The sequence below is a fragment of the Canis lupus genome, chromosome 2 (genome assembly GCF_048164855.1).
Source record: "Canis lupus baileyi chromosome 2, mCanLup2.hap1, whole genome shotgun sequence".
NCBI lineage: Eukaryota > Metazoa > Chordata > Mammalia > Carnivora > Canidae > Canis > Canis lupus.
Genome location: NC_132839.1, coordinates 42116745 through 42138111, shown reverse-complemented (window position 1 = coordinate 42138111; position 21367 = coordinate 42116745). Strand labels below are relative to the sequence as shown.

The following is a 21367-nucleotide window of genomic DNA, read 5'->3' as shown; positions in this document are numbered from 1 at the left end:
TTTCCCACTGAGTATTACTTTTGCAGAGTTCCATAAGCTTTGATATGTTGTGTTTTCATTATTATGCATCTGTATGTATTTTCTCATTTTCCCTGTTACTTCTACCTTGACCCATGGGTTTAGAGTATGTTCTTTAATTTCCACATGTTTGTGGATTTTCTAGTTTTCCTTCAGTTGCTCATTTCTAACTTAATCCCATTGTGGTCAGGAGAAGATTCTTTGCATGATATCCTTTTTTTTTTTTTTTTTTTTTAGATTTTTATCTATTTATTCATGAGAGACAGAGACACACACACACAGAGAGGCAGAGACACAGGCAGAGGGAGAAGCAGGCTCCATGCAGGGAGCCCGACGCGGGACCCAATCCTGGGTCCCTAGGACCAGGCCCCAGGCGGCACCAAACCGCCAAGCCACCCAGGTCGCCCTATATGATATCTTTTAAATCTGTTGAGACTTAATCTGCAGCCTAAAATGTGCTGTATCCTGGAGAATGTCCCATGTGCGCCTGAAAATAAGGACTATCCTATTGCTGTTGTAGAGTGTTCTGTATGTCTGTTAGATCAAGTTGGTTTATCATGTTTTTCCAAGTCCTCTATTTCCTTTATATTTTCTGCCTAGGTGTCCTATCCACTACTGGCAGTGGAGGGGTTGAAATCTCTTATTATGTAACTATATATTTCTCCCTTTAAATCCAGCAATTTCTGCTTCACATATTTTGATGGTCTGTTATTAGATGCAAAAAGACTTACAACTGTTATATTTCCTTGCTGTATTGAAACCTTTGTTAATATATAGTATCCTTATCTCTTCTTGTGATTAAAGTATTTTGTGCAATATTAGTATAGCCACTTCTGCTTTCTTAGGGCTACTATTGGCATGGGATATCTTTTTCTATCCTTTTGTTTTCAACTTAATTGTGTCTTTGGAACTCTGAGTCTCTTGCAGACAGTATATAGTTAGATACATATTTTAATCCATCCTGCTGATCTTTTAAAGAATTCAATCCATTTACATTGAAGGAATTACTGATAAGGAGGGACTGACTGACTTCTGTATTTTACTATTTGTTTTTGATATACTTTATAGCCTGTTTTGCCCCTTGTTTCCTGCATTACTTTTTTGTGATTTTTTTTTTATAGTGAAGCTTTTTAATTCCTTTCTCATTTTTGTTTTTTTTTTTTTTTGAGAGATAGAGAATGGCAGGGGGCAGAAAGAGAAGGAGAATCTCAAGCAGACTCCACACCCAGCTCACAACTCAATACAGGGCTTAATCTCATGAACCTTGAGATCATGATCTGAGCCAAAATCAAGTCAGACACTTAACTGACTGAGCCACCCAAGTGGCCCTCCTTTCTCATTTTCTTTTGTATATGTTCTGTAGCTATTTTCTTTGTGGTTACTGTGGGGATTACACTTAACATCCTAAAGTTGTAAATATGCTAATGTGAATTTATTTATTTTAAAGATTTTATTCATTTATTGAGAGGCACTGAGAGAGAGGCAGAGACATAGAGGGAGAAGCAGGCTCCCTGGGGGAGCCCAGTGCAGAACTCAATCCCAGGACCCTGAGATCATGCCCTGAGCCAAAGGCAGATGCTCAACCACTGAGCCACCCAGGCCCCTCTAATTTAAATTTATACCAGCTTAAATTCAATAGCATAAGAAAATTCTTCATATCAAGGTGGTTCTTCAAAAGCAAATAAATATGGAATTGTAACTTGAGATAAGGACCAAGTACAAAGCAGACTGCAAGGATAAAGAAAACAGGTTGGCCTCTTCAGATGGTCAGCAAGGAAAGCCCCTCCAAGGGGACATTTGCCCAGAGCCCGCAAAGATAGAGAAGCTAGTTTGATAAGGAGGATTACTGACAAAGAGAGGCTGTAAGTCACAGAAGAGCTTGGGCCCCCTGAGAAACAGAGGCCAACATGGCAGGAGTTTACTGTTGAGGTGGAGAAGGGAATAATGTCCAGGGCAAGCAGGTGGTCTCAGTTACAGAGCCTGGGAGGGCTGTGCAACACAGGGGGGGTACTCCCCATCACCCACATGGGAAGCCACAGGAGGGCATAGTGCTGCTTAGTAACAAGGCCCTAATTCTGCAGATGAAGCTCTTGCTGGTCCTTCTGTGGCAAGGAATCAAGAGGGAAGAAAATGAACATGAGGAGCCCAGCAAGGCAGCTCCTGCAGTCACCCTCTGCTGTCTGAACAGAGTTGTTGCCAAGGCCAGAGACAATGATGGGCAGTCCATTTTGGAGATGAAGACAAACAATAGGCCCCAGACATGTTTGTGACCCTGAAAGGTGAGACAGGGCTCCCTTGGCCCTGGCTTCGAGTGCTTGCCCTGCTGTGTACTTGCTCATTGGCTGTGCTCCCTGACCACAGCACTGCCCACAAGCCTCCATCTCCTCTGTAGGACGGAAATATAATGAAATACACCAGGTATGAGGAGAAGGAGACACAACCCAGCTTGCCATCACAGACATCCTCTCCTTCCATTCCTCTCAGGCACGTGCCATCAGGAGAGACAGAGAGAGAAGCAGAGACATAGGCAGAGGGAGAACCAGGCTCCCTGTGGGGAGCCCAATATGAGACTTGATCCCAGGACCCCAAAATCATGACCTGAGTTGAAGGCAGATGCTCAACCACTGAACCACCCAGGTGCCACGACACCTAATTCATACATCACAACCATAAGATGCTTTTGAAAATTGTAAGCAAACACATAACACCAAATTCACCCAGCTTTCAATGTGTTACCAAGGCCCTAACAAGTGTCCAGGCCTGCCTTGGGGGATAGGAGCCTGTCTAGATTTAGCTTCAAGGGTCTGATCCACAGCGTGGGTGAACAGGTCTCTACTCAGAGACCCAAGCCAGAAAGTGGGAAGGGTGTGGGAGCTTGGATGTCACCACCCAAAGCTACTTCTCACAGCTTGGAGAGAAACATGGTGCAAGGAAGGTGGCAACCACTCTAGCAGATTCCCTTCCAAATCCACAAAAACTAGGGAAACACAGCCATTTCAATCCAGCAGGATCATAGTAAACACTCTGACAGGAGAGAGGCGGGCTGCTTGGCCTCAGCTTCCTGCTCACTGCACCTGGAGACCTGTCTAATGACAGGGCTCCTCATCCCACCCATAATCCTTTCCCATCCTCCTGGTTTAAAGAAGATCTTGCTTCCTAACAGTAATCCCTTTGCCAGAAGAGCCACAGGAAGAACAGAATTCCTTGGATTTTCAAAACTAGGGTTTAAGAGATTGAAGGACGGTAGTGGCAGAGGGTGGTCTTGTTCATAACAAGGTGTAATGTCTGAACATAACCTGTCTTTAAATTGCTGAATGGTGGCCCACCACTAGAGCAATAGAAACTAGTTCCCAGTGCTGAGAGTCTGTACAAGTGGGTCAAGGAAACTCTGCTTTCCTTTGTTCTCTGGCCTCATCAGACTGGCCAAGAAACCCCACAGGAGGAGGCTGAAGGGTTCAGTATTAGTGCACACATGCCAAATGCCCTTCACCACAATGGCCCCACCCTTACTAGGCATGCTTCATCAAGAAATATCTAAATCCCAAATTAATGTGGTTGGCCCCAGATCTGCCCTCAGCCAACCTCTTCGTGTGAGCAGTGGAAGGGGAGTGAAGAGTGTTGGATTAAAGCCAAGTATAGGGACCACTCAGTCCCTGTCCTTCATCATACCACTGTGGGGGAGTTTGGGGGCAATAGTACCACCCCCTCCCTGCCCCCATCCTGACGATCAAATTATGAAAGCAAATATCAAAGTGGAAGTCTGGCCTCATTACTACTTTAGCTGCCATAATAAGTGTTTATTCCTGGCATTTGTGCTCCGGACAATTAAAAAAAATAAATGAGATGAAATTAACTACAGATGAAAGAGTCTGCTGTGGAGTCAGCCCCACTAGCCCTCCTCCCAGGCTTCCTCTGGGCAGACCAAAGCACAGCAACCCATCATTAACCAGCCACCAGGAGAACTTGGGTTTGTGCAGATGAAGAACACATATTTCTCAGAAACCAGGGCTAGCACCTCCTCCGCTCTCACTCCTGCCCTGTGGTTCAGATCCTCTCTCCCACACACTCTCCATTTCCAGTCCCCACCAAGCACAACTGTGGGACTGCTCCTCCTCCCTACTTCAGCAGCACCACTCCTCAGGACACCCTCTCCAAATGCCCCGCTCCAGTGTCCACCCAAACCCCTAGAGCTCACCCACTCCTTCCTGCAGCCATGTCACACCACCTGCCCTCCCACAAATGTAGCTCCTACCACAACCCCTGCAGGACCTGCCACCCCTCTCCTGATCTTGCAAACTCTTAAACTCTTACTCTTTTCAGCTCAAAGGTCAGCTCTTCCTTGAAGACTCTATGCTGCAAGATCACTCAGCAGCCCTCCACCTGGACCCCAGAGGTCACTGCAGATATTTCTATGGGGTTTTATCTGTCTGCTGATAACACTGCCTTCTGAGGGACGGACCAGGTCTGTTTTGCACCTGGATCCCCAACACCTTAACACAATGCCAGTGGGCTTCAAAAATGCTTGTTAGGGGAGTGGATGGATGTGTGGGGTTGAGATGCATGCAGAAGTCTTTCTGTGTCTAAACTGAGGAATGCAGGCCCTCCCCCTGCACCCATCATGTGAAAGCTTCCCGCTATTCCCATTCACCAGAGAGGTAGACACAGGCTTTATGGCTCCTTCCCTGTGCTCTCAACCAGACAACCTCCCCCCCGACTCTCGTCCAGCCCTCATGGCACACAGAAAGAGCTGATTCACATTCAAGTTGGATCCTGTTTCCTTCTACAAGACCAATGACTCCTTAGAACAGGGACTGACTCGCCCAACTTCGAAATCCCCCTGGAGGAGGTCTGGCATTTAGGAAAGGTCTCGGCAAACCTCTGGTAAGGAATGGCAGGGCGGGCACAACCACCAAGCAGACCCAGGCACTGAAACTACACACTAGGGCAGAGTGGGTGGGTGGGCCCTCTCCCATGGGATGCATCCCCTGACCCCCTCTGCTGAGGGGTCACGGGGCCGTGGGTGTCTCCATCCCCCAACCCAGCTTCCTCCTTAGCTGGGCAAAAGACAAGAACAGAGCACTCATCAAGGAGGAAGCAGAGCCTGCCTAGGTCAGGACCCCAACTCAAGACTCACCATGTTCATGACAGTGAGGATGAACCTCTGGGCAGCCTCTGCCCCGTGGTACTGCACCATGTCGGCATCAGCCACCACCAAGGTCTCCACTGTATGCTCGTTGGTGAGCTGGATGGCGTTCCTCCGCTCCCGCCAGTCCTGGGACTGCCTGCCCTTCCTTGGCTTCTTCTTTTCTAGAAAACAACAGAGATGTTCATGCAGTCCTTGGCATTTTGATTTCCAAGACCCTACAGTGAAGCAGCCTTCTACTGAGACTCTCACTGAGAATAGCCAGCCTCCAGTGGCCAGAAGCCGGACCTCCCCCATCATAGGGTCGGGGTGGGGGGAGGTGTCCTGAGCTCACTTCCTACAGGTAGAGCTGAGGCACATCGAAGCCCCAGGAGGCAAATGGGACTGAATATCAGGGAAGAGAAAACCTGTCGCATTAGAGGAAAGCAGACAGCAGTGCAAAGTCAGTGGAGGAAAAGGAAGCCTAGGCCCAGTGGGGAGAGATCAGAAAGCACCTCAGGTAAATGGCAGAGAACCAGCCAGACTTTTTGAAAGGGCTTTTCCCACTGCTGATAGCTGGGACCCAGGGAGGTGGCACTCTGGCCACTGTGTTGACAGTCATGAATGAGGAGTCATAAACATAAATAATCACAAAGCATCATTTCAAAGAAAAACAAAACATAATCAGAAAAGAAGATCACATGACACACATCACATGTGTGACACACACACATCGGCCAAGATGCAAGTGTGCCCTTTGGTTAACACAGGGAAGGGTCATCAGTAATCCTCTGCTGACTCTTTAGATAAACCGATTTCTCTATCAGATCTTACGTGGATCAGCAGGCCTCGTGATCAATTAGAGCCCAAATCAGAGTGTCTGGGTGCGCCAAGCTGCTGTGTGAGGGTGACCTAGACTTTGTTGGTAGAAACCCCTCTGACCAACACTAAAGGCTGATGCAAATGGCACCCATTTTCAGGACCCAAATGTATGTAAACAGAAAGGCACTTCCTAAACTTGGCAACTATTATAACCATTTTGAGCACTAGCCCCTATGGAGAGGACAAAAGTCACCTCTGCTACAATTTCCATGTAGGGAATGCAGCCTACGTAGCACATACTGGCTTCATAGTGTGACCTGATCACTCCAGAGCCAAAAAGCACACTGAAATAGCCTGAGGTATGGGTCATAATGGACAAACGAGAATACTCTGCACAATATAATTTACAATTATGAAAAACAAAAAGCAATCTAAGTATCCAACCACAGAGAAAGCCAGCCATGGCAAAACAAGTTTGTAGCCATGAAAGGCACGTTTGTGAAGATTATTTAGCGATGTAGACAGAAGCAGGACTAAATCTGTATATACAGTTAAGCTGTGATATTGCAAAGATTTAGCACACAAGTACCTTCAGGCTCTGAAAGAACATAAATATAAACAAACAAACAATCAAACAGAAGATAACCAACCAACCTAGGTAGAATGTAACTAAAACATGAGTGGTAGGGGATATGTGATCTTCATTTTCCTTTTTTTCCTCTGTATTTCCCAAGTGTAGACAATGAACTAGAATTTACTTTAAAAAAATGGTGAGTTTTAGAAAAACACAAATGTCACTTTTAAATTCTCCACAATACAGAAGGCATGGGGGAGCAACATGTCATCTAATTAGCCACCGAAATACAAAATGAAACACATGAATGTCTTGGCCCTGCAGGATGGTTCTCTCCTTGCCCAGAGCCAGGTCCACCTCCCACAAAGACTTCTAGGCTTCAGCAGTGGAATGAGGTAGGAGTCCATTTGAAGACAGAACGCAAGGCCTTACACGTGGGCAGAAAGAAAGATGCCACTTGTTGAGGTCTCTTTATAAACCTATACCCACTTTCAGCAACCACTTCATCTCTGACCACAAGGCAGGAGGAACACAGTGATTTCCAAATTCTGGGCTCTGGGTGCTTGCTTGCCACATACTTATTGCCTGGATCAGGTTGGCCTGTCCAACTCGGAATTTGTAAAAAAAAAAAAAAAAATATCCCTTGCACCTGGGTGGCTCAGTCGATTAAGCATCTGCCTTCAGCTCAGGTCATGATCTCAGGGTCCTGGGATCGAGCCCCACGTTGGGCTCCCTGTTCAGCTGGGGGTCTGCTTCTCCCTCTCCCTCACCTTCCTGTTTGTATACCGTCAAATAAAGAAAGAAAAACTTAAAAAAAAAAACACACACCCCAAAAAATCACCTTGCTCCCACTGCAACAGAGTGGAAATGAAGGGCTACCCAAGTAAGGGCTCTGCTGTCATGAGCACACCCACATTCTCCCAGGCAACTAGCCAGGAGCCACGTGGTGCTACAGCTCCAACTTCTATTCACATCTGCAGATGCTCAGCACTTGTTTTTGCAGTGTCCTGTTTTCAGGTTCTCATATATAAGGAGCTGTAGTTTTGGCAAGGCCCAGAGGACACATTAGCCATCTCTCTCTGGAAGATGGTGAACTTTGAACTTGTTTGAGCTGAGCAGTCTCTAAGAAAAGGAGCCCATTGCTCCCAGACCAAAGGGGCAAACTGCACCTGGACATTCAACATATCAAAATGCTGCATTGGGGGAGGGTGGCCGGATGGCTCAGTCAGTTAAGGGTCTGCCTTCAGCTCAGGATCTCAGGGTCTTGGGACCCACATTGGGCTCCCTGCTCAGTGGGGAGTCTGCTTCTCCCTCTCCCGCTGCCCCTCCCCCCTGCTCCGGCACACACACTCTCTCGCTCTTAAATCAATCAATCAATCAATCTCTCTCAAGTCAATCAATCAACCAATCTATCTTTAACAAAAGGTTGCACAGGCATCAGTCTTTCAAGTACACAGTACTTTCAAATACAAAGACCTGCCTTTCCCTCCCCAATGGACGGCAGAGAACTAATAAACAGTGTTGTCCAGGGGGAAATGCTGCAGGTTGACATGTGCCCTGAATACTAAATATCAGTAAAACACAATGGTCAGAAGCTCTGGTTGTATGTATGTATGTATGTATGTATTTATTTATTTATTTATTCCTCCCTCCTTCTCTCTCTCTAGACTTTAAAGGATTTTCACTACGACTATCCCATGTGTTTCCTTCATGGTTCCCAGCCCCTGGCACATTTGGAATGGAGTAATATTCACTGAACAAATGCACGCATGGATGGATGAGTGAGTGGGTACGTGGAATCCCTGTTTCCCAATCACAAGCTGAAGTCAAGTGCTAGGCAGTGCTGGGTGATTTTAGCCCTAGAACCCAAGGCTTGCCTGGCTCGGCTCTGATTCCCCCCACCTGCTCTGCCTACACATGGCCAATGGGCTCCTCGCTGCCATCCGAATTTGAGGCACAATAGTAGGAGGACCCTAGAAAGCTCAGGAAAGGGTTCTGTGCTGAGCATGATGAAACTGATGCTGTGTGCTGCAGAACCCACACAGGAAGACAGGGCACAGCTCTTCTGAGTAGCCCTGTCTGGCAGTGGTCCTTCTGCTTGGAGGGTCTCTAGGTTGGTCAGGGCTCTTTAGCAGCTATGGCATAATTATCCCTCCCAGCTGCCCAGGGCCTGCTGTCCTGCTGTCTGCACTCCTCGCACTGAGTGCTGCTCATTGGGGCTGTCACACCAGAACCACACTAGGCTGGTTGGTGATGCAGAGACGTGCTCTAGTGCTCTGTCCTGTCCCTGCACTCAAGGGAAGAGGTGGGAAGCCTTGATTCAAACTCCTGCGGCCACATGGGTTTCAGGAATCCAGAATTTTCAGATTTTTGCAAAGCAATCTGGTATGCATGCCGAATATTGATTACCACTTTCAATGAGGTCTAGGGTAGCAAGCTGTTATCCAAAGGCACTACTATTTCTACAGTAAGATGAATTAAAGGGGTGAAGAAAGACACTTGGGAGCCTCACATCAGGGTAAGTCAGGGCTTCCACAAAATGAGTTTCAAAAATCCTGGGGCACCTGGGTGGCTCAGCGGTTAAGCATCTGCCTTTGGCTCAGGTCATGATCCTGGGGTCCTGGAATTGAGCCCCACATCAGGCTTACCATGGGGAGCCTGCTTCTCCCTCTGCCTGTGTCTCTGCCTCTCTCTCTGTGCCTCTCATGAATAAATAAAATTTTAAAAAAAAATCCGGGATTTGGAATTGCAGATAAGAGACCAAGGACCTGTATTCCCTCTCCATGCCCATGTCCTTCTTGGGGGTTGTGGCAGAGGAGAACAGGAGGGTGGAGGGAAGCTTGCTTCTTCCCTACCCCTGTCATCAATCCCTCTGCCAGTAGCTCCACGGCCATCACTTCTGAGGGTCATTCCTTCCCTATGGCGAGAACAGTACCTTAATACATTTTGACCTTCAATTCCACAAACTGTGTACATACACCCTAACAATGTTTGTCAACACTATTTTTCATGGATTATATATAAGCATCTTGAAAAGTAAGAAGAAAAAGGCCAATTTCAGAATAACAAGGGTGCTGGATCCAGACCTCACTGGAGAGGTCAAAGCTCAAACTGGGCAGGTGTGCAGCCATCTGGAGGGCCCTCCACACTGGGCTCAGGAGTCTGCTGTCTCCAGCCACTGTGGGAATGAGGGAGATGGCCCTTACCACCCTGATGAGGACAGACCACGACCAGTGGGGCTCCAGGCCTTCTCCTGCTGTTACAGACACCAGGGATCATTCCAAGTCCACCCAGTGGTCTTGTTTGCCAGCACATTGCTGGAGTTGGGGCTGACTTGGTAGATTTTCAACCTCTTGCTTTATACAATTTTTTTCTTACATTTAGTTTCCCTTTGCCCCCATTATCCATTAAAAAAGAAAATTCTAGGGGGCACCTGAGTGGCTCAGTGGTTGAGCATCTGCCTTTGGCTCAGGTCTGATTCTGGGATCTTGGGATCAAGTACCACATTAGGCTCCTTGCAGGCAGCCTGCTTCTCCCTCTGCCTGTGTCTCTGCCTCTGTCTCTCTCATGAATAAATAAATTAAATATTAAAAAGAAAAGAAAAGAAAAGAAAATTCTATGTATTTATGTATGATACCCCAAGTCTCTTTTTGGACCAAGAGGAGGAAGAGAAAAACACAAAGAAACTCAAAGGGCATTCTAAATGTGCTGCTTTTAGAATATTCACATCACTATTGATTCTAAGAATTTGAAGACTACTAAAAAGGCTGAACAAACACATAAACTGTCATTTTAGTTAGGAGTTTTGCTCTTGGCAAACTAAAAAAAAATCTCAATTGTGAATTATTAAGCTCTGTATGAAACAGATATTTCTTGAGTTTAAAAATAAAGAGTCTTTAGCTATTTACCAGGGAAAAACAACACATGGATCACAAAATATTTGGTGTGAGAGTTCAACAGCCAGAAGAATTACTCTGTGAGTCTACCAATGTCATTTCCAGGGAAGACCTCAGGTCACCTTTGTGCCAAGAGAGAGGAAAAACAAGCCCATGCCAGCTGTTGAGGCAAGTAGGAGAGAAAACAGACACAGTAGAGGATAGGGGGGCAGCTGCCCAAGGACATTGGGCCCTTCAAGATCTCGGACAGAGGGCATTTCAGGCCAAGAAGCTCAAAATGGGTGCTACTGCTGGGAATTAGGCCTGGGGTGTCCAACATGCTTACAGAGTTAAAGGAAAGATTTAGACTTAAACGTGTTGTCCTTCAAGCCAGAAATATAAGCTTTTCCCACACACCACATTCAAGGTCTAGATACACTAATGTCTGTACCAGGCACAAGGGTACAGTGGAAATGTAAGATTCTAGAACAGGATATTCACCTAGCCACACTGACCGCAGGTTTTCTCCAGCTCCCTTGAGGGACAGGGTAAAAAGGCAATCCCATCAGAAGCCCTTGGTGCCATCATGATACGCTACACAGAATTTGCCTGTGGTCAGAGGAAGGCCACCTGTGCTTCATTCTCACCTTGAGACACCAACTCAGTGATTTGCACCCAATCGTCCTGAGACCTTTCTAAGCCCTGTGGTGAGGAATCCCTTCCAGTACTAGCAGAGGGGTCTGCACAGGCACGATCATGGCAGTGTTGCCCCAGTGGTCAGAGGGAAGGGAGATCTGCACCTGGAGGGCCACAGAGTTGATGACAAGAATTCAAAACAGGGCTGTGGTTTGGGGCAGACCAGATGGTGTGCTTAGCTCAACCGGGAGCCACAATGGGATGTTGAGCAAGCTACAGACATTAAGCGTCATATGAATATTCATACTCATCACCCTGGTTTGTAGTGATTAAGTGAAATGCTCATTGAACACATACTACATTCCCCAGAATGTTCTGACTCTTCAATAAATGGCACCTTCATTATGATGAGGATTATGCTGGAGGTGGCAGGGGCAGTGACTTACTGGTTGAGGACACGGTTTTAAAGACAAAACACCTGGATTCCAATCCTGGCTGCTCAGCTGTTTTGTCTGACCTGTGATAAATCTCTCGCCCTCTATTTGTCTCATATGCTTTGTCAGTGAAGCAGAGAGCATCACGGTTCTTCTCTTACCAGGATGCTGTCCAGATCCCAGTTGGAGGCCTCAGCAGAGTGCTTGGCTCCATGGTAAGTGCTCAAGAAGGCGTAGCTTGACTACTGTCATTCTTCATGGAGACAGGACACAAGAGGGGCCTGTGGAGGCTACTGTGAGGGTGTCCCTGTTGACTGTGTGACCCAGGCAGGTTCCCTAAGTCCCCCTCTCAATGCTGATGAGGAGGAAACGCATGAGCCACAGAGAGCTCAGAAAGGCAGATGGCAGCCACAAGGGCACAGTCAATGGTGCAAACAGGAGGAGGTGGTGGAGGAAGCCAGCCCAGGCTCACCATCCCAGGAACACAACTGCCCACAGAGAAACCTTCTGAAACGGTAAAAGAGTCCTCCCAACCCATAATTTGGGTGCAGAGGATTTTGGTTTTTAAGATAAGATTCCCCCAAGGAATCCTTTCAGGTAGAACGTTCATTTTCACACCCTATTCCTATGGACACAAACAGCCCCAGGGCTGTCCAAGGACACTCTCTGGACAGTTGCTTCTAGGGAGCAGTCTTCCATCTGAAGGTTTTCGGATGGAATGCACCAGCCACCCATGAATACTGGGGACTGATAAAGTCACACCTGCCATGCCAGCATGAAGGAACACAGTCTCTGTGAAAGGGAGCTGTGTGCTCCCCTTGTCTATAGTTTAGGTCCCAATCACAGCCCCCAGGAGCTAGGCTATCACTCCTCATCAGGGACTGATGTGGGGGTGGTCAGCATGTCCACTGTGAGGGGCAACTGGGGTCTTCTGGTGGAGCTACCACCCCACAAGATGACATCCTCTGGGGTGGGACAGTGACAGATCTGGATCTCTTGGTTCAGTGCGAAATGCATCCCTTGCATGATTCTTTGACGGTTGACAGGTGAGTTTTTAGGAAACTCTGAGCTGCAAATCTGCTCATGCAAATGGGTCAAAGGTAGAATCTATAAAAATGGCCATTCCCTCAATTTCCACTGAAATAAGATCCAGTGCCAGTAGATGGAACACCGCATCAGGGACCCTAGGACAGGGAGTGACACAGATGCCAAGCACCCTCATGATTTACCTCTGAGTGTAAAAGATTTAAGGTGACTTACCCCCAAAATAGACAGACTGAAATTAGAGATATTAACAACCAGAGAAAAGAAAACACAAATATGCTTAACAGAGAAGGTCAGCATGGCAGCTCTGGTGATAAAAATCAGAGTCGTTACCCAACGCAAGGCGACAGGCACCCGGCTCTGAGGCCCACACTGTGTCAGTCACAAACTGTCATCATGCAAACCTCCAGAGGAGCAAGCTGAAGCACCAGAAAATTTGGCAAATTATCTAGCTCTGGGCCACCAACCCACTTGACTAGGAATCCAGGGCCAATGGTCTCACCCATCCATTCTGCCTTAGAATTTGGTTCTGAGTTTCCTGAAATCAGGAAAAACATTTTTTTTTTTTAAAGGTAAACATGCTTGCTGGTCAGTTTTCTCACCCTCCGCCAAGGGGCAATAGTATACCATTCCTCAGGGAAAGGCAGGTGTACCTAACACCGACCTCTAACAAAACACCAGTAGGACTTGACACAGGGGCCTCTTGGTGATGCTTGGGGCAGCATTTTCCACAATGTTTTATGGCAAATGTGATTGTGAATTCTGTTCCTCAAATCTGATAGGAAGCTTCTCTGACGCCAAAGAGCCTAAAATTAAACCCTCCACAAAAGGAACTCCAGCAAAAATTGCACTGTGTGCTTCAAGTTAGCCCTTCCATCCAGGGAGGGCCTGGCAGCCCACATAACATGGGGAGGGCATGAGTGGGGCAGAAGTTAGAAAGGAGAGTGACAAGTGCCCTGAGTTAGAAAGGACATGCAAGGTCATAGACGGTGACAGTGGCTTCTGGAATAAGAAGGGTGCTGTCTAGCAGGCAGGACCCACTCCTTCACCTCATGGCACAAGCCCCAAGAGGGGCCTCCCAGTAACCCCCAGGGCACCAGGGGTCTGCGGCTCCCTCAGCGTAGGCTGCCCAGGCTACCATGTAGGACACATGAATGGGTTTTTTTTCCCCCTGTACCTGCCACATAAAAAACTAATTCAAATCCAGAAAAACAAAAGTAATGGTGGGAACAGCAGAACCTCTCAGATCAGATCAAGCAGAAGACTGGAGTCCTGGGTCCACCAAGAGTGCCTGAGAGCACTTCTGTGGCCTGTTAAGGTGGGAGATCCTGTTGGCCAACCTCGAGGGGCTTGGAGTACTCCCCAAATCCCCTGCTTACCTCCAAACTCTGCAGCTATTAACATCCACTTTGCAATCTAACATGGGTCCAGGCTTGCCTGCTGGACTTGACAGTGAGCTCAGAAGCCCAAACATCACCTTCTGAACGCACCACAGTGCCTGCTGAGCATTGCCCAGAGTATAGTAGGAATTCAAGAATTATACTTAGTTGAATCAATGTTTTCAGACTCTTTGAAATTCCTCATTAATATCAAGATGAATTTCTAGGGTACTTCACACAAATGTCCTAGAATTACACTCTCCCATGAGGCACTTCCTCCACCTAAGGAGGTAGCAAAGCTGGTCATGAGAGGCTCACAGCTCCACCACCTGACAGAGCTAATTAGAATCTGCCCATGGGACACCTGGGTGGCTCAGTGGTTGAGCATCTGCCTTCGGCTCAGGTCATGATCCTGAGGTCCTGGGATTGTCCCACATGGGGCTCCCTGCATGGAGCCTGCTTCTCCCTCTCCATGTCTCTGCCTCTCTGTCTCTCTCATGAATAAATAAATAAAATCTTAAACAAACAAAAAAGAATCAGGGGTGACCATGGGCAAGTTCCCTCATTAAGAGAGCAAGGTGATAATTATTCCTCTCCCCTAGGGCAGATGTAGGGAATAATGAAGGGATGCATGCTCAACCTCTAACACAGGGTCAGATATAGAATACCACATCCAAATCATGCTACTCGTCTGATTTCTACCCTTAGCATTACACTACTATTACTGTGGCTCACAATTAGGGTCTAAATACTCATTTTTAAACTTTGCCTGAAGCAAACAGGGAACTTTGGATGCCTTTACACTCTCTACAAGGCCTAGCTGCTCATGTTCTCCATCTATCAGCACCTCTCATCTAGACGCTCATCAACCAACTTCTTGCCTTTGAAATTCCTTACTGGGCAGAGGGCATGAACAAACATCTCGAAGGTCATCCTCAACCATGCAAAAATAAATTAAAATAATATAGAAACAAGAGTTTCAAGAAGAGTGAGGGAGTAGCTTGTCCCTCCTGTTTGACATCCCAACTTACCCCTCCAACATTCCAGAGGGGGGAATATTGTAATCCCGAACATGACAGAACATAAAACATGACTGTACATGAAATCAGCTGTTGAAGCCGTGAAACATACATAACGTTTCACATAGGATAGAAGAATGAAAATCAAGTGGTTCTCATGAAAGCCTGGAAAACACCATGAGTCTGTCTCCTTGGGGGAGACACGTGTTGCTGCTGGGAGCAGGCTTTCCACACACAGACCCTCACCATCACACCACAAACCCTTTCGCAGGGCACCGATGCCACCACCACAACAGCATGGAAAACAGTGAGATGTATGGTTTCAACTGTATGTCCAATAGCCCCACTTTCCTAAAATAAGCAGCCATGGGGTATAATGAAAACGTCCTCAGTCTAGGAATTAGGAACTCTAGATATTCACCTGGGCCTGAACTGGATGCCTAAAAAGATGTCAGTTCACAGAAAGGTCTCTGTTTCCCATGTACTGGTAATTTGTCTCTTGTCTCTCAGCATCCTTTCTGCACTCTGCTCTGGGGCTGGAAGCCTGCAAACTACATTTCCCAGACTCCCTTGTTAGCTGACTTTCTGTTCAGCTCTGCCAACGAGGGCACCCGAGAGAGACCAGAGGGAGAGCCCACAGGGAGCATTGGCTCCTTGTGTTTTCAGCTCAGGATGGCACTGTTCTAGCAGAACTACTGGGCAATATGGCTCCAGCCTCCAGCTCTTGGGACATTCCCAGCCTAGCTCCCCTACCACCCTCAGAGGCACATCCATCGACACACCAGCTTTGGCTAAACCCCTTGGTGGTCCCAGACATGGACACTGATATAACCTATTCCATGTGAAATCCTTCTGTTAGAAACACTTAGCATGGTTTCCATTTTCTTGACTAGACACAAATGGGTATAGCCTAAAATGAAAGCGTCAGTCCTTAACCTACTTTTTAGATTTCATTCAAGCTTCAAGGATTCTTCCTCGTTCTGCAATTAAGGATTTGTTTTTTTCCTCCATGGGAGTATGAAGGTACTGGATGTGTACTTCCCCACTGCCATAAACAGGAATGCTGCCCTACACTCTAGTCACCATTTAAGAAAAACCAGTCACTAGGGGGCTCCAGGGAGGAAGCACCAACATCAGGGCATGCTATAGATTTCCCAAACAACCTCTCACAGCCACATCCAAGGACGTGGGGACAGTGCCACACAAACTGAGAGTCAACATGGGGAAAGTGCTGGAGGCGGAACCATGACCAGCCAGTGAGCCAGCAGTGGGTTTTCAGATGTAGTTTGAGAAATCTGCACCCACAGACTTATACACACCGTTCTTTGCCATAAAACCATCAGGCTCCCCAAAATTACTTTCTCATCACTTTTTTCTTCAACCAAAGCAAAAAGGGTCTGTTTCTAGAAAAGCTATCTTTTCCAACTGGAAATAATGGTTCCACGTGTGCAGAAGTGCTCCCAGCCAGGTGAACTTTCCGGCAGCTGCAGAAATCCAACATCCTTGAAAAATAATGGCCCTCTCTCTCTGTCTCTCTCTCCTTTTTTTTTTTAATAGGAAAAAAATAACTTTTGCTCTCCAAGTATGAATTCTTTAAATAACTTCCCCCAAGGCCAAGTCATTTTCATAAAAGGCATTTTTTCATGTAAATTCCTTACAAAGAAAGGTGGAAAATAAGAGTTGTGTTTTGGGGGTTTCTTTTTGAGGGGGGATATTTTATTTTTTTGTGGTTAAGATCCCAAATGAAGAACTGATCAACCTTGGAATCCAAAATCAGTCCCTCCACTAGACAGAAGGTACGATCCACATCCTGGCCTTGGGACACAGCAGGGCCAGGGGCAGGAAACACACGCTGGCCCTGCTGGACCTTTTCGCCCATAGTCAGAGTCATGTAGATACCAAGTAGCCAAGTACCACTGCCTGCAGGTGAGGTGGAAAGGTACTTCTGCAGCCAATAAATGCTGACTGGGAACCTACTGTGTGCTAGGTACTGCCACCACATAGGTGACCCTCTAGAAGGAACAGATGTTAACCAAATGCACAGATAAATATATGAAAGTTTATAACTGGAATGCATGCTTGTAAGAAAGAATAGATAACGCTATGACAAAATACAGACGAGGTGGTTCCAATTCAGGCTAGGTTCTGTGGGGAAGTGACACACGGGACAAAATCAGAACAAAGGTTAATGTGGAGGTGGGGAGAGAAAGCTGGGGGCAGGCTAGGCAGTGGGAACAGCACAAGGGAGGCAAACAGCAGTTAAAAAGAATCAAATACCTTCAGGAGGTACTTAGAAGGTGACACCAACACTACTAGGGATATTTGCATGACTAAGAAAGAAGGGCCAGCAATGAGACACCTGGGTGGCTCAGCAGTTGAGCGGCTCCTTGGGCTCAGATCATGACCTTGGGGTCCTCCGATAGAGTCCCCTATCGGGCTCCCCGTGGGGAACCTGCTTCTCTCTCCACCTATGTCTCTGCCTCTCTGTGTCTCTCATGAATAAATGAAGAAGAGAAGAAGAGAAGAAAAGAAGAGGAAGGAAGGAAAGAAGAAGGAAGGAAGGAAGGAAGGAAGGAAAGAAGAAGGAAGGAAGGAAGGAAGGAAGGAAGGAAGGAAGGAAGGAAGGAAGGAAGGAAGGAAGGAAGAAGGAGAAGAAGAAGAGCCACCAAGGAGCCATCCTGTCCTGCTTTGAATGGTTGTGCTAATCAAGGAGTTCACGTCCATCTGAAGCCTCATCTCACCCTCTATTAAATATTAAATGTACTTGCAAAAGATACTGTTATTCGTTTGCTAGGTTGGTCCTTACAAAGTGCCACAGACTGGGTGGTGCGAACAACAGAAATCAATTTCTTCACACTTCTGGAAGCTGGGGGTGTCAGCAGGGTGGGTTTCTCTTGAAGCCTCTCTCCTGGCCTTGCAGGGGGCCATCCTGTCCCTGTGTCTTCATAGGTCTTCCTCCTCCATACCCATCTATGTCCCAACTTCCTCTTGTTGGAAGGACACCAATCATATTGGTTTAGAGCCCACACTAATGACCTCATTCTAACTTAATCAGTTCTTTAAAGACCCACTTTCCAAATGCAGTCATATTCTGATATGCTGGAGATTAGGACTTTGCCACATGCATGGCAGGGAGACAACAATTCAGTCCATAATGAAAGATATCCATCTTCCTTCCTGCCCTAGGAAGTGTGGACTGGGAAGGTCACACCCCTGTGTGACTTGGTGTGTGTATAACCATACAGTCAGGACAATATGGCAATTCCTGGAAAGGAACAATCCTTGCCGGAGTCTGTCGAGATGCATTTGGCAAATTTGAAAAATTGTTTTATGCAAGTGCTTGGCATGATCACATGCTTTAAGACTTGCTGAAAGTGTATATACAAGCCTACTGGTGTCTGACAGTTTTATCTTCTAAATTGATGGAAGATTTAAAAAAAAGAACATTCCCCAAACACACAGCTTGGGGGAAGAAATTAATTAACCTGCTCATGTTTCAACCAGAGCAAGACAGGACAAACAAAAGCCTGTAAAGAAATCGACTTTTCTTCTGCACCTGGAGTCCCCCGTTGGAATCTTGGGTATTGTTCCTTTTGACAGGTGGTCTTTCATCTTTGACAAGGAAGTACAAGAAACTTTAGACACCTCAGAAATTTCTTCACCTTTGCAAGGAGGGCAGGCCATTCTATGGATTTGGAACTTAAACGCAAAACTAAAATAAAGCTAAAGGCTCTATCCTTCTACCCCTCCCCCAATAGCACTCAGCACACCCTGGTGTGGTTAGACATCTCCTCAGGCTTCTGGGTTTTGAGGGACTCCTCTCCCATACCCCTACAGCACTCAGCACACTATAGAATGTTTGGTTGGACATCTCCCCAGCTTCTGGGCTTTGAGGTTGGAGACTGCCCACCTCTGTATCTCCACCCTGAGGAGGGCCACCTGGTACACAGGCAGTCTTCAGTGACTATTCTGGAATGTGTACAGGAATGAGAGAATGAAGTGAATGAACAATGGATCAAACAATGCTTTCGCCTTCTTTTTATTGGCTTAGAAGAAGAAAAAAATCTCCTTGGCCTTTGTAGAGCTCTTGGATGTCAGGGATTCTTTCAAATGTATTAAATTCCCACATATTTCCAGAACAGCTTGCAATAAGACATCATTCACTCCTCTAAAGGCCTCTTAAGTTTCACAGAAGCCCCAGATGTCTCCTAACACATGGAGAAAGAGCTCAGAACACCTGACTTACAGGCCTAGAGGTGGGAAAACAAGTCCAAGTACTCTTCTTTTGGCCTAGAACCAGTCACCAGACTGCTCATCTTTCCCAAACGAAGAGCCCTTTCCCGGATGCTCAGGACACTCCAGGACAAAAGGACCTGCTCTTCTTGCACATTTTCCTGAGCATGGCCGTGGTTCTTCTGACACCAGGGTGATTCTTAGTAATGGGGCTCTGACTCACAACCTTCCAATGCCTCTACCAGGTCACTAGCAGGTGAGTTGTTCCCTTACAGTCAGGTCAACCACTTCTTGGACTTCCACATGCAAAGCAGCCTTGTGCTCTACCAGGATGAGCAAACCAGCCAAGCAGTGGAGGGGGTAGAAACCTCTGTTAGGTCAACTGACAAATTCACTAGAACAGCCTCCTCTGTTGTCCTCTGGCTTCCTCTGAAATCCAAGGAGGCCACCACATTATCACAATGGCCTTCATGAAGCATCTCATCTCTTCTCCACATTCTGGCCTCTGAACATATTATGACTCTAGCTAACCAAGTCATCGGACTAACTTGTACTTATAATTTCAATGCCACTTTCTCAAAGAGGCTTTCCTTGGACCCCTTCATCTAAGTCACATAGTACATTTTTATTTTCCTTGGACCACTAACCAAATTTAGTAATTATTTAATTGTGCTGTGTTTAGTATTAGTCTCTTCCTGGGGCACCTGGGTGGCTCAGTCAGTTAGGCATGCAACTCTTGGTTTCGGCTCAGGTCATGATCTCAGTTGTGAGATTGAGCCCCACGCTGGACATGGAGCCTGGCTAGAATTTTCTCTGTCCCTCTGTCTCTCCCTCACCCTACCCCCTAAAAGTAGATTTAATATATATGTAAATGTATGTATTTATATGTGTAATATGTAACATATAAATATATATATACATATTTTTATAGATACATATTAGTCTCTTCCCCTAGACAGGAAGATCAATGAGAAAAGGAACTATGTCAGTTTATTCATTACTTATACATAGCCCTTAGCACATAGTAGCTGTTCAACAAATAATGTTAGAATAAGCAATCAATAGAGGAAATGAATATTACACATTTGTACTACTATGGTAAATAGTTTCTCAATTTTATCACCTTTTAATTGTGTTCAATGTTTAAATCTTTACCCATGCTTTTAAAGTAATCTCTTGAGTATCATTTCTGAGTCTTTGTCATTGAATAGAGGATTTTAATGCCTTGAAATTTATTGTAAAAATTATAATGTTTGAACTGTCATACTTTTAGTTCCTTTTTCCTCTTCATTTTCCTATGTGAACCATAGTTCATTAAGTTTATCACCTCTAGTATTAAGTATGCAATTCTATTAATAAGTTATCTTTAAAATCTTAAGAAACATTCTTTATGTAGCTTTCTGATTATCAATGTCAACATATAATTTTGGCTTTCCCTTTTGTACAAAAAAAGAATTTAGTCTCTTCTTTTTCCTCCCATAGTCCATCTCTCAGATTTGTAAATATTTCTTATACTTGAGGTACAGATTATTAAAGTATTATATATTTTTATCTTGATTTTTATAACAGTTTTGTTGAGATATAATTCATGCACCATAAAATTCACCCATTTTGAGTATATAACTCAATGGTTTTACAATCACCACCACAATAATAGGACATTTTCATTACCCAAAATGAAACTGCATATCCTTTGGCAATCTCTCCCCATGTCTCTCTTCCTTCCCTAACCCTAGCCTCAGGAAATCACTAATCTACTTTCTGTCTTCATACATTTGTCTAATTCTAAACATTCCATACAGACAGAATCCTAAGATATGTGGTCCTCTGTCTCGTTTCTTTTACTTACAATAATGTTTTCAAGGTTCATTTATACTGTAGCATGTATCAGTACTCCGTTTCTTTTTTTTTTTCTGATTATATTTATTTTAATAATAAATTTATTTTTTATTGGTGTTCAATTTGCCAACATAGAGAATAACACCCAGTGTCCATTTCTTTTTATTGCTAAATAAGATTCCAATTGCATGAATGTACCACATTTTATTTACCCATTCATTAGCTGACAGATATTTGGGCTGTTTCCACTTTTTGGCTATTGTGAATAATGCTGCTATGAACATTCACGCAGAGGCTTTTGTTTTTCTGTGGACAAATGTCTTCATTTCTCTTGGGTCCATATGCAGAAGTGGAATTGCTATATCATATGGT

The 21367-nt window shown here is 45.7% G+C and overlaps 1 protein-coding gene across 1 annotated transcript in view; it reads right to left on the bottom strand.

The window, feature by feature from the left end:
- The window catches only part of ADAMTS17 (ADAM metallopeptidase with thrombospondin type 1 motif 17), a 324757-nt gene that overhangs the window by 259830 nt on the left and 43560 nt on the right, over positions 1 to 21367 (bottom strand). Inside the window, exon 4 of the mRNA XM_072796801.1 lies at positions 5153 to 5325. Coding sequence (XP_072652902.1) covers positions 5153 to 5325 — 173 coding nt within the window. The remainder of the gene's footprint in view (positions 1 to 5152; positions 5326 to 21367) is intronic.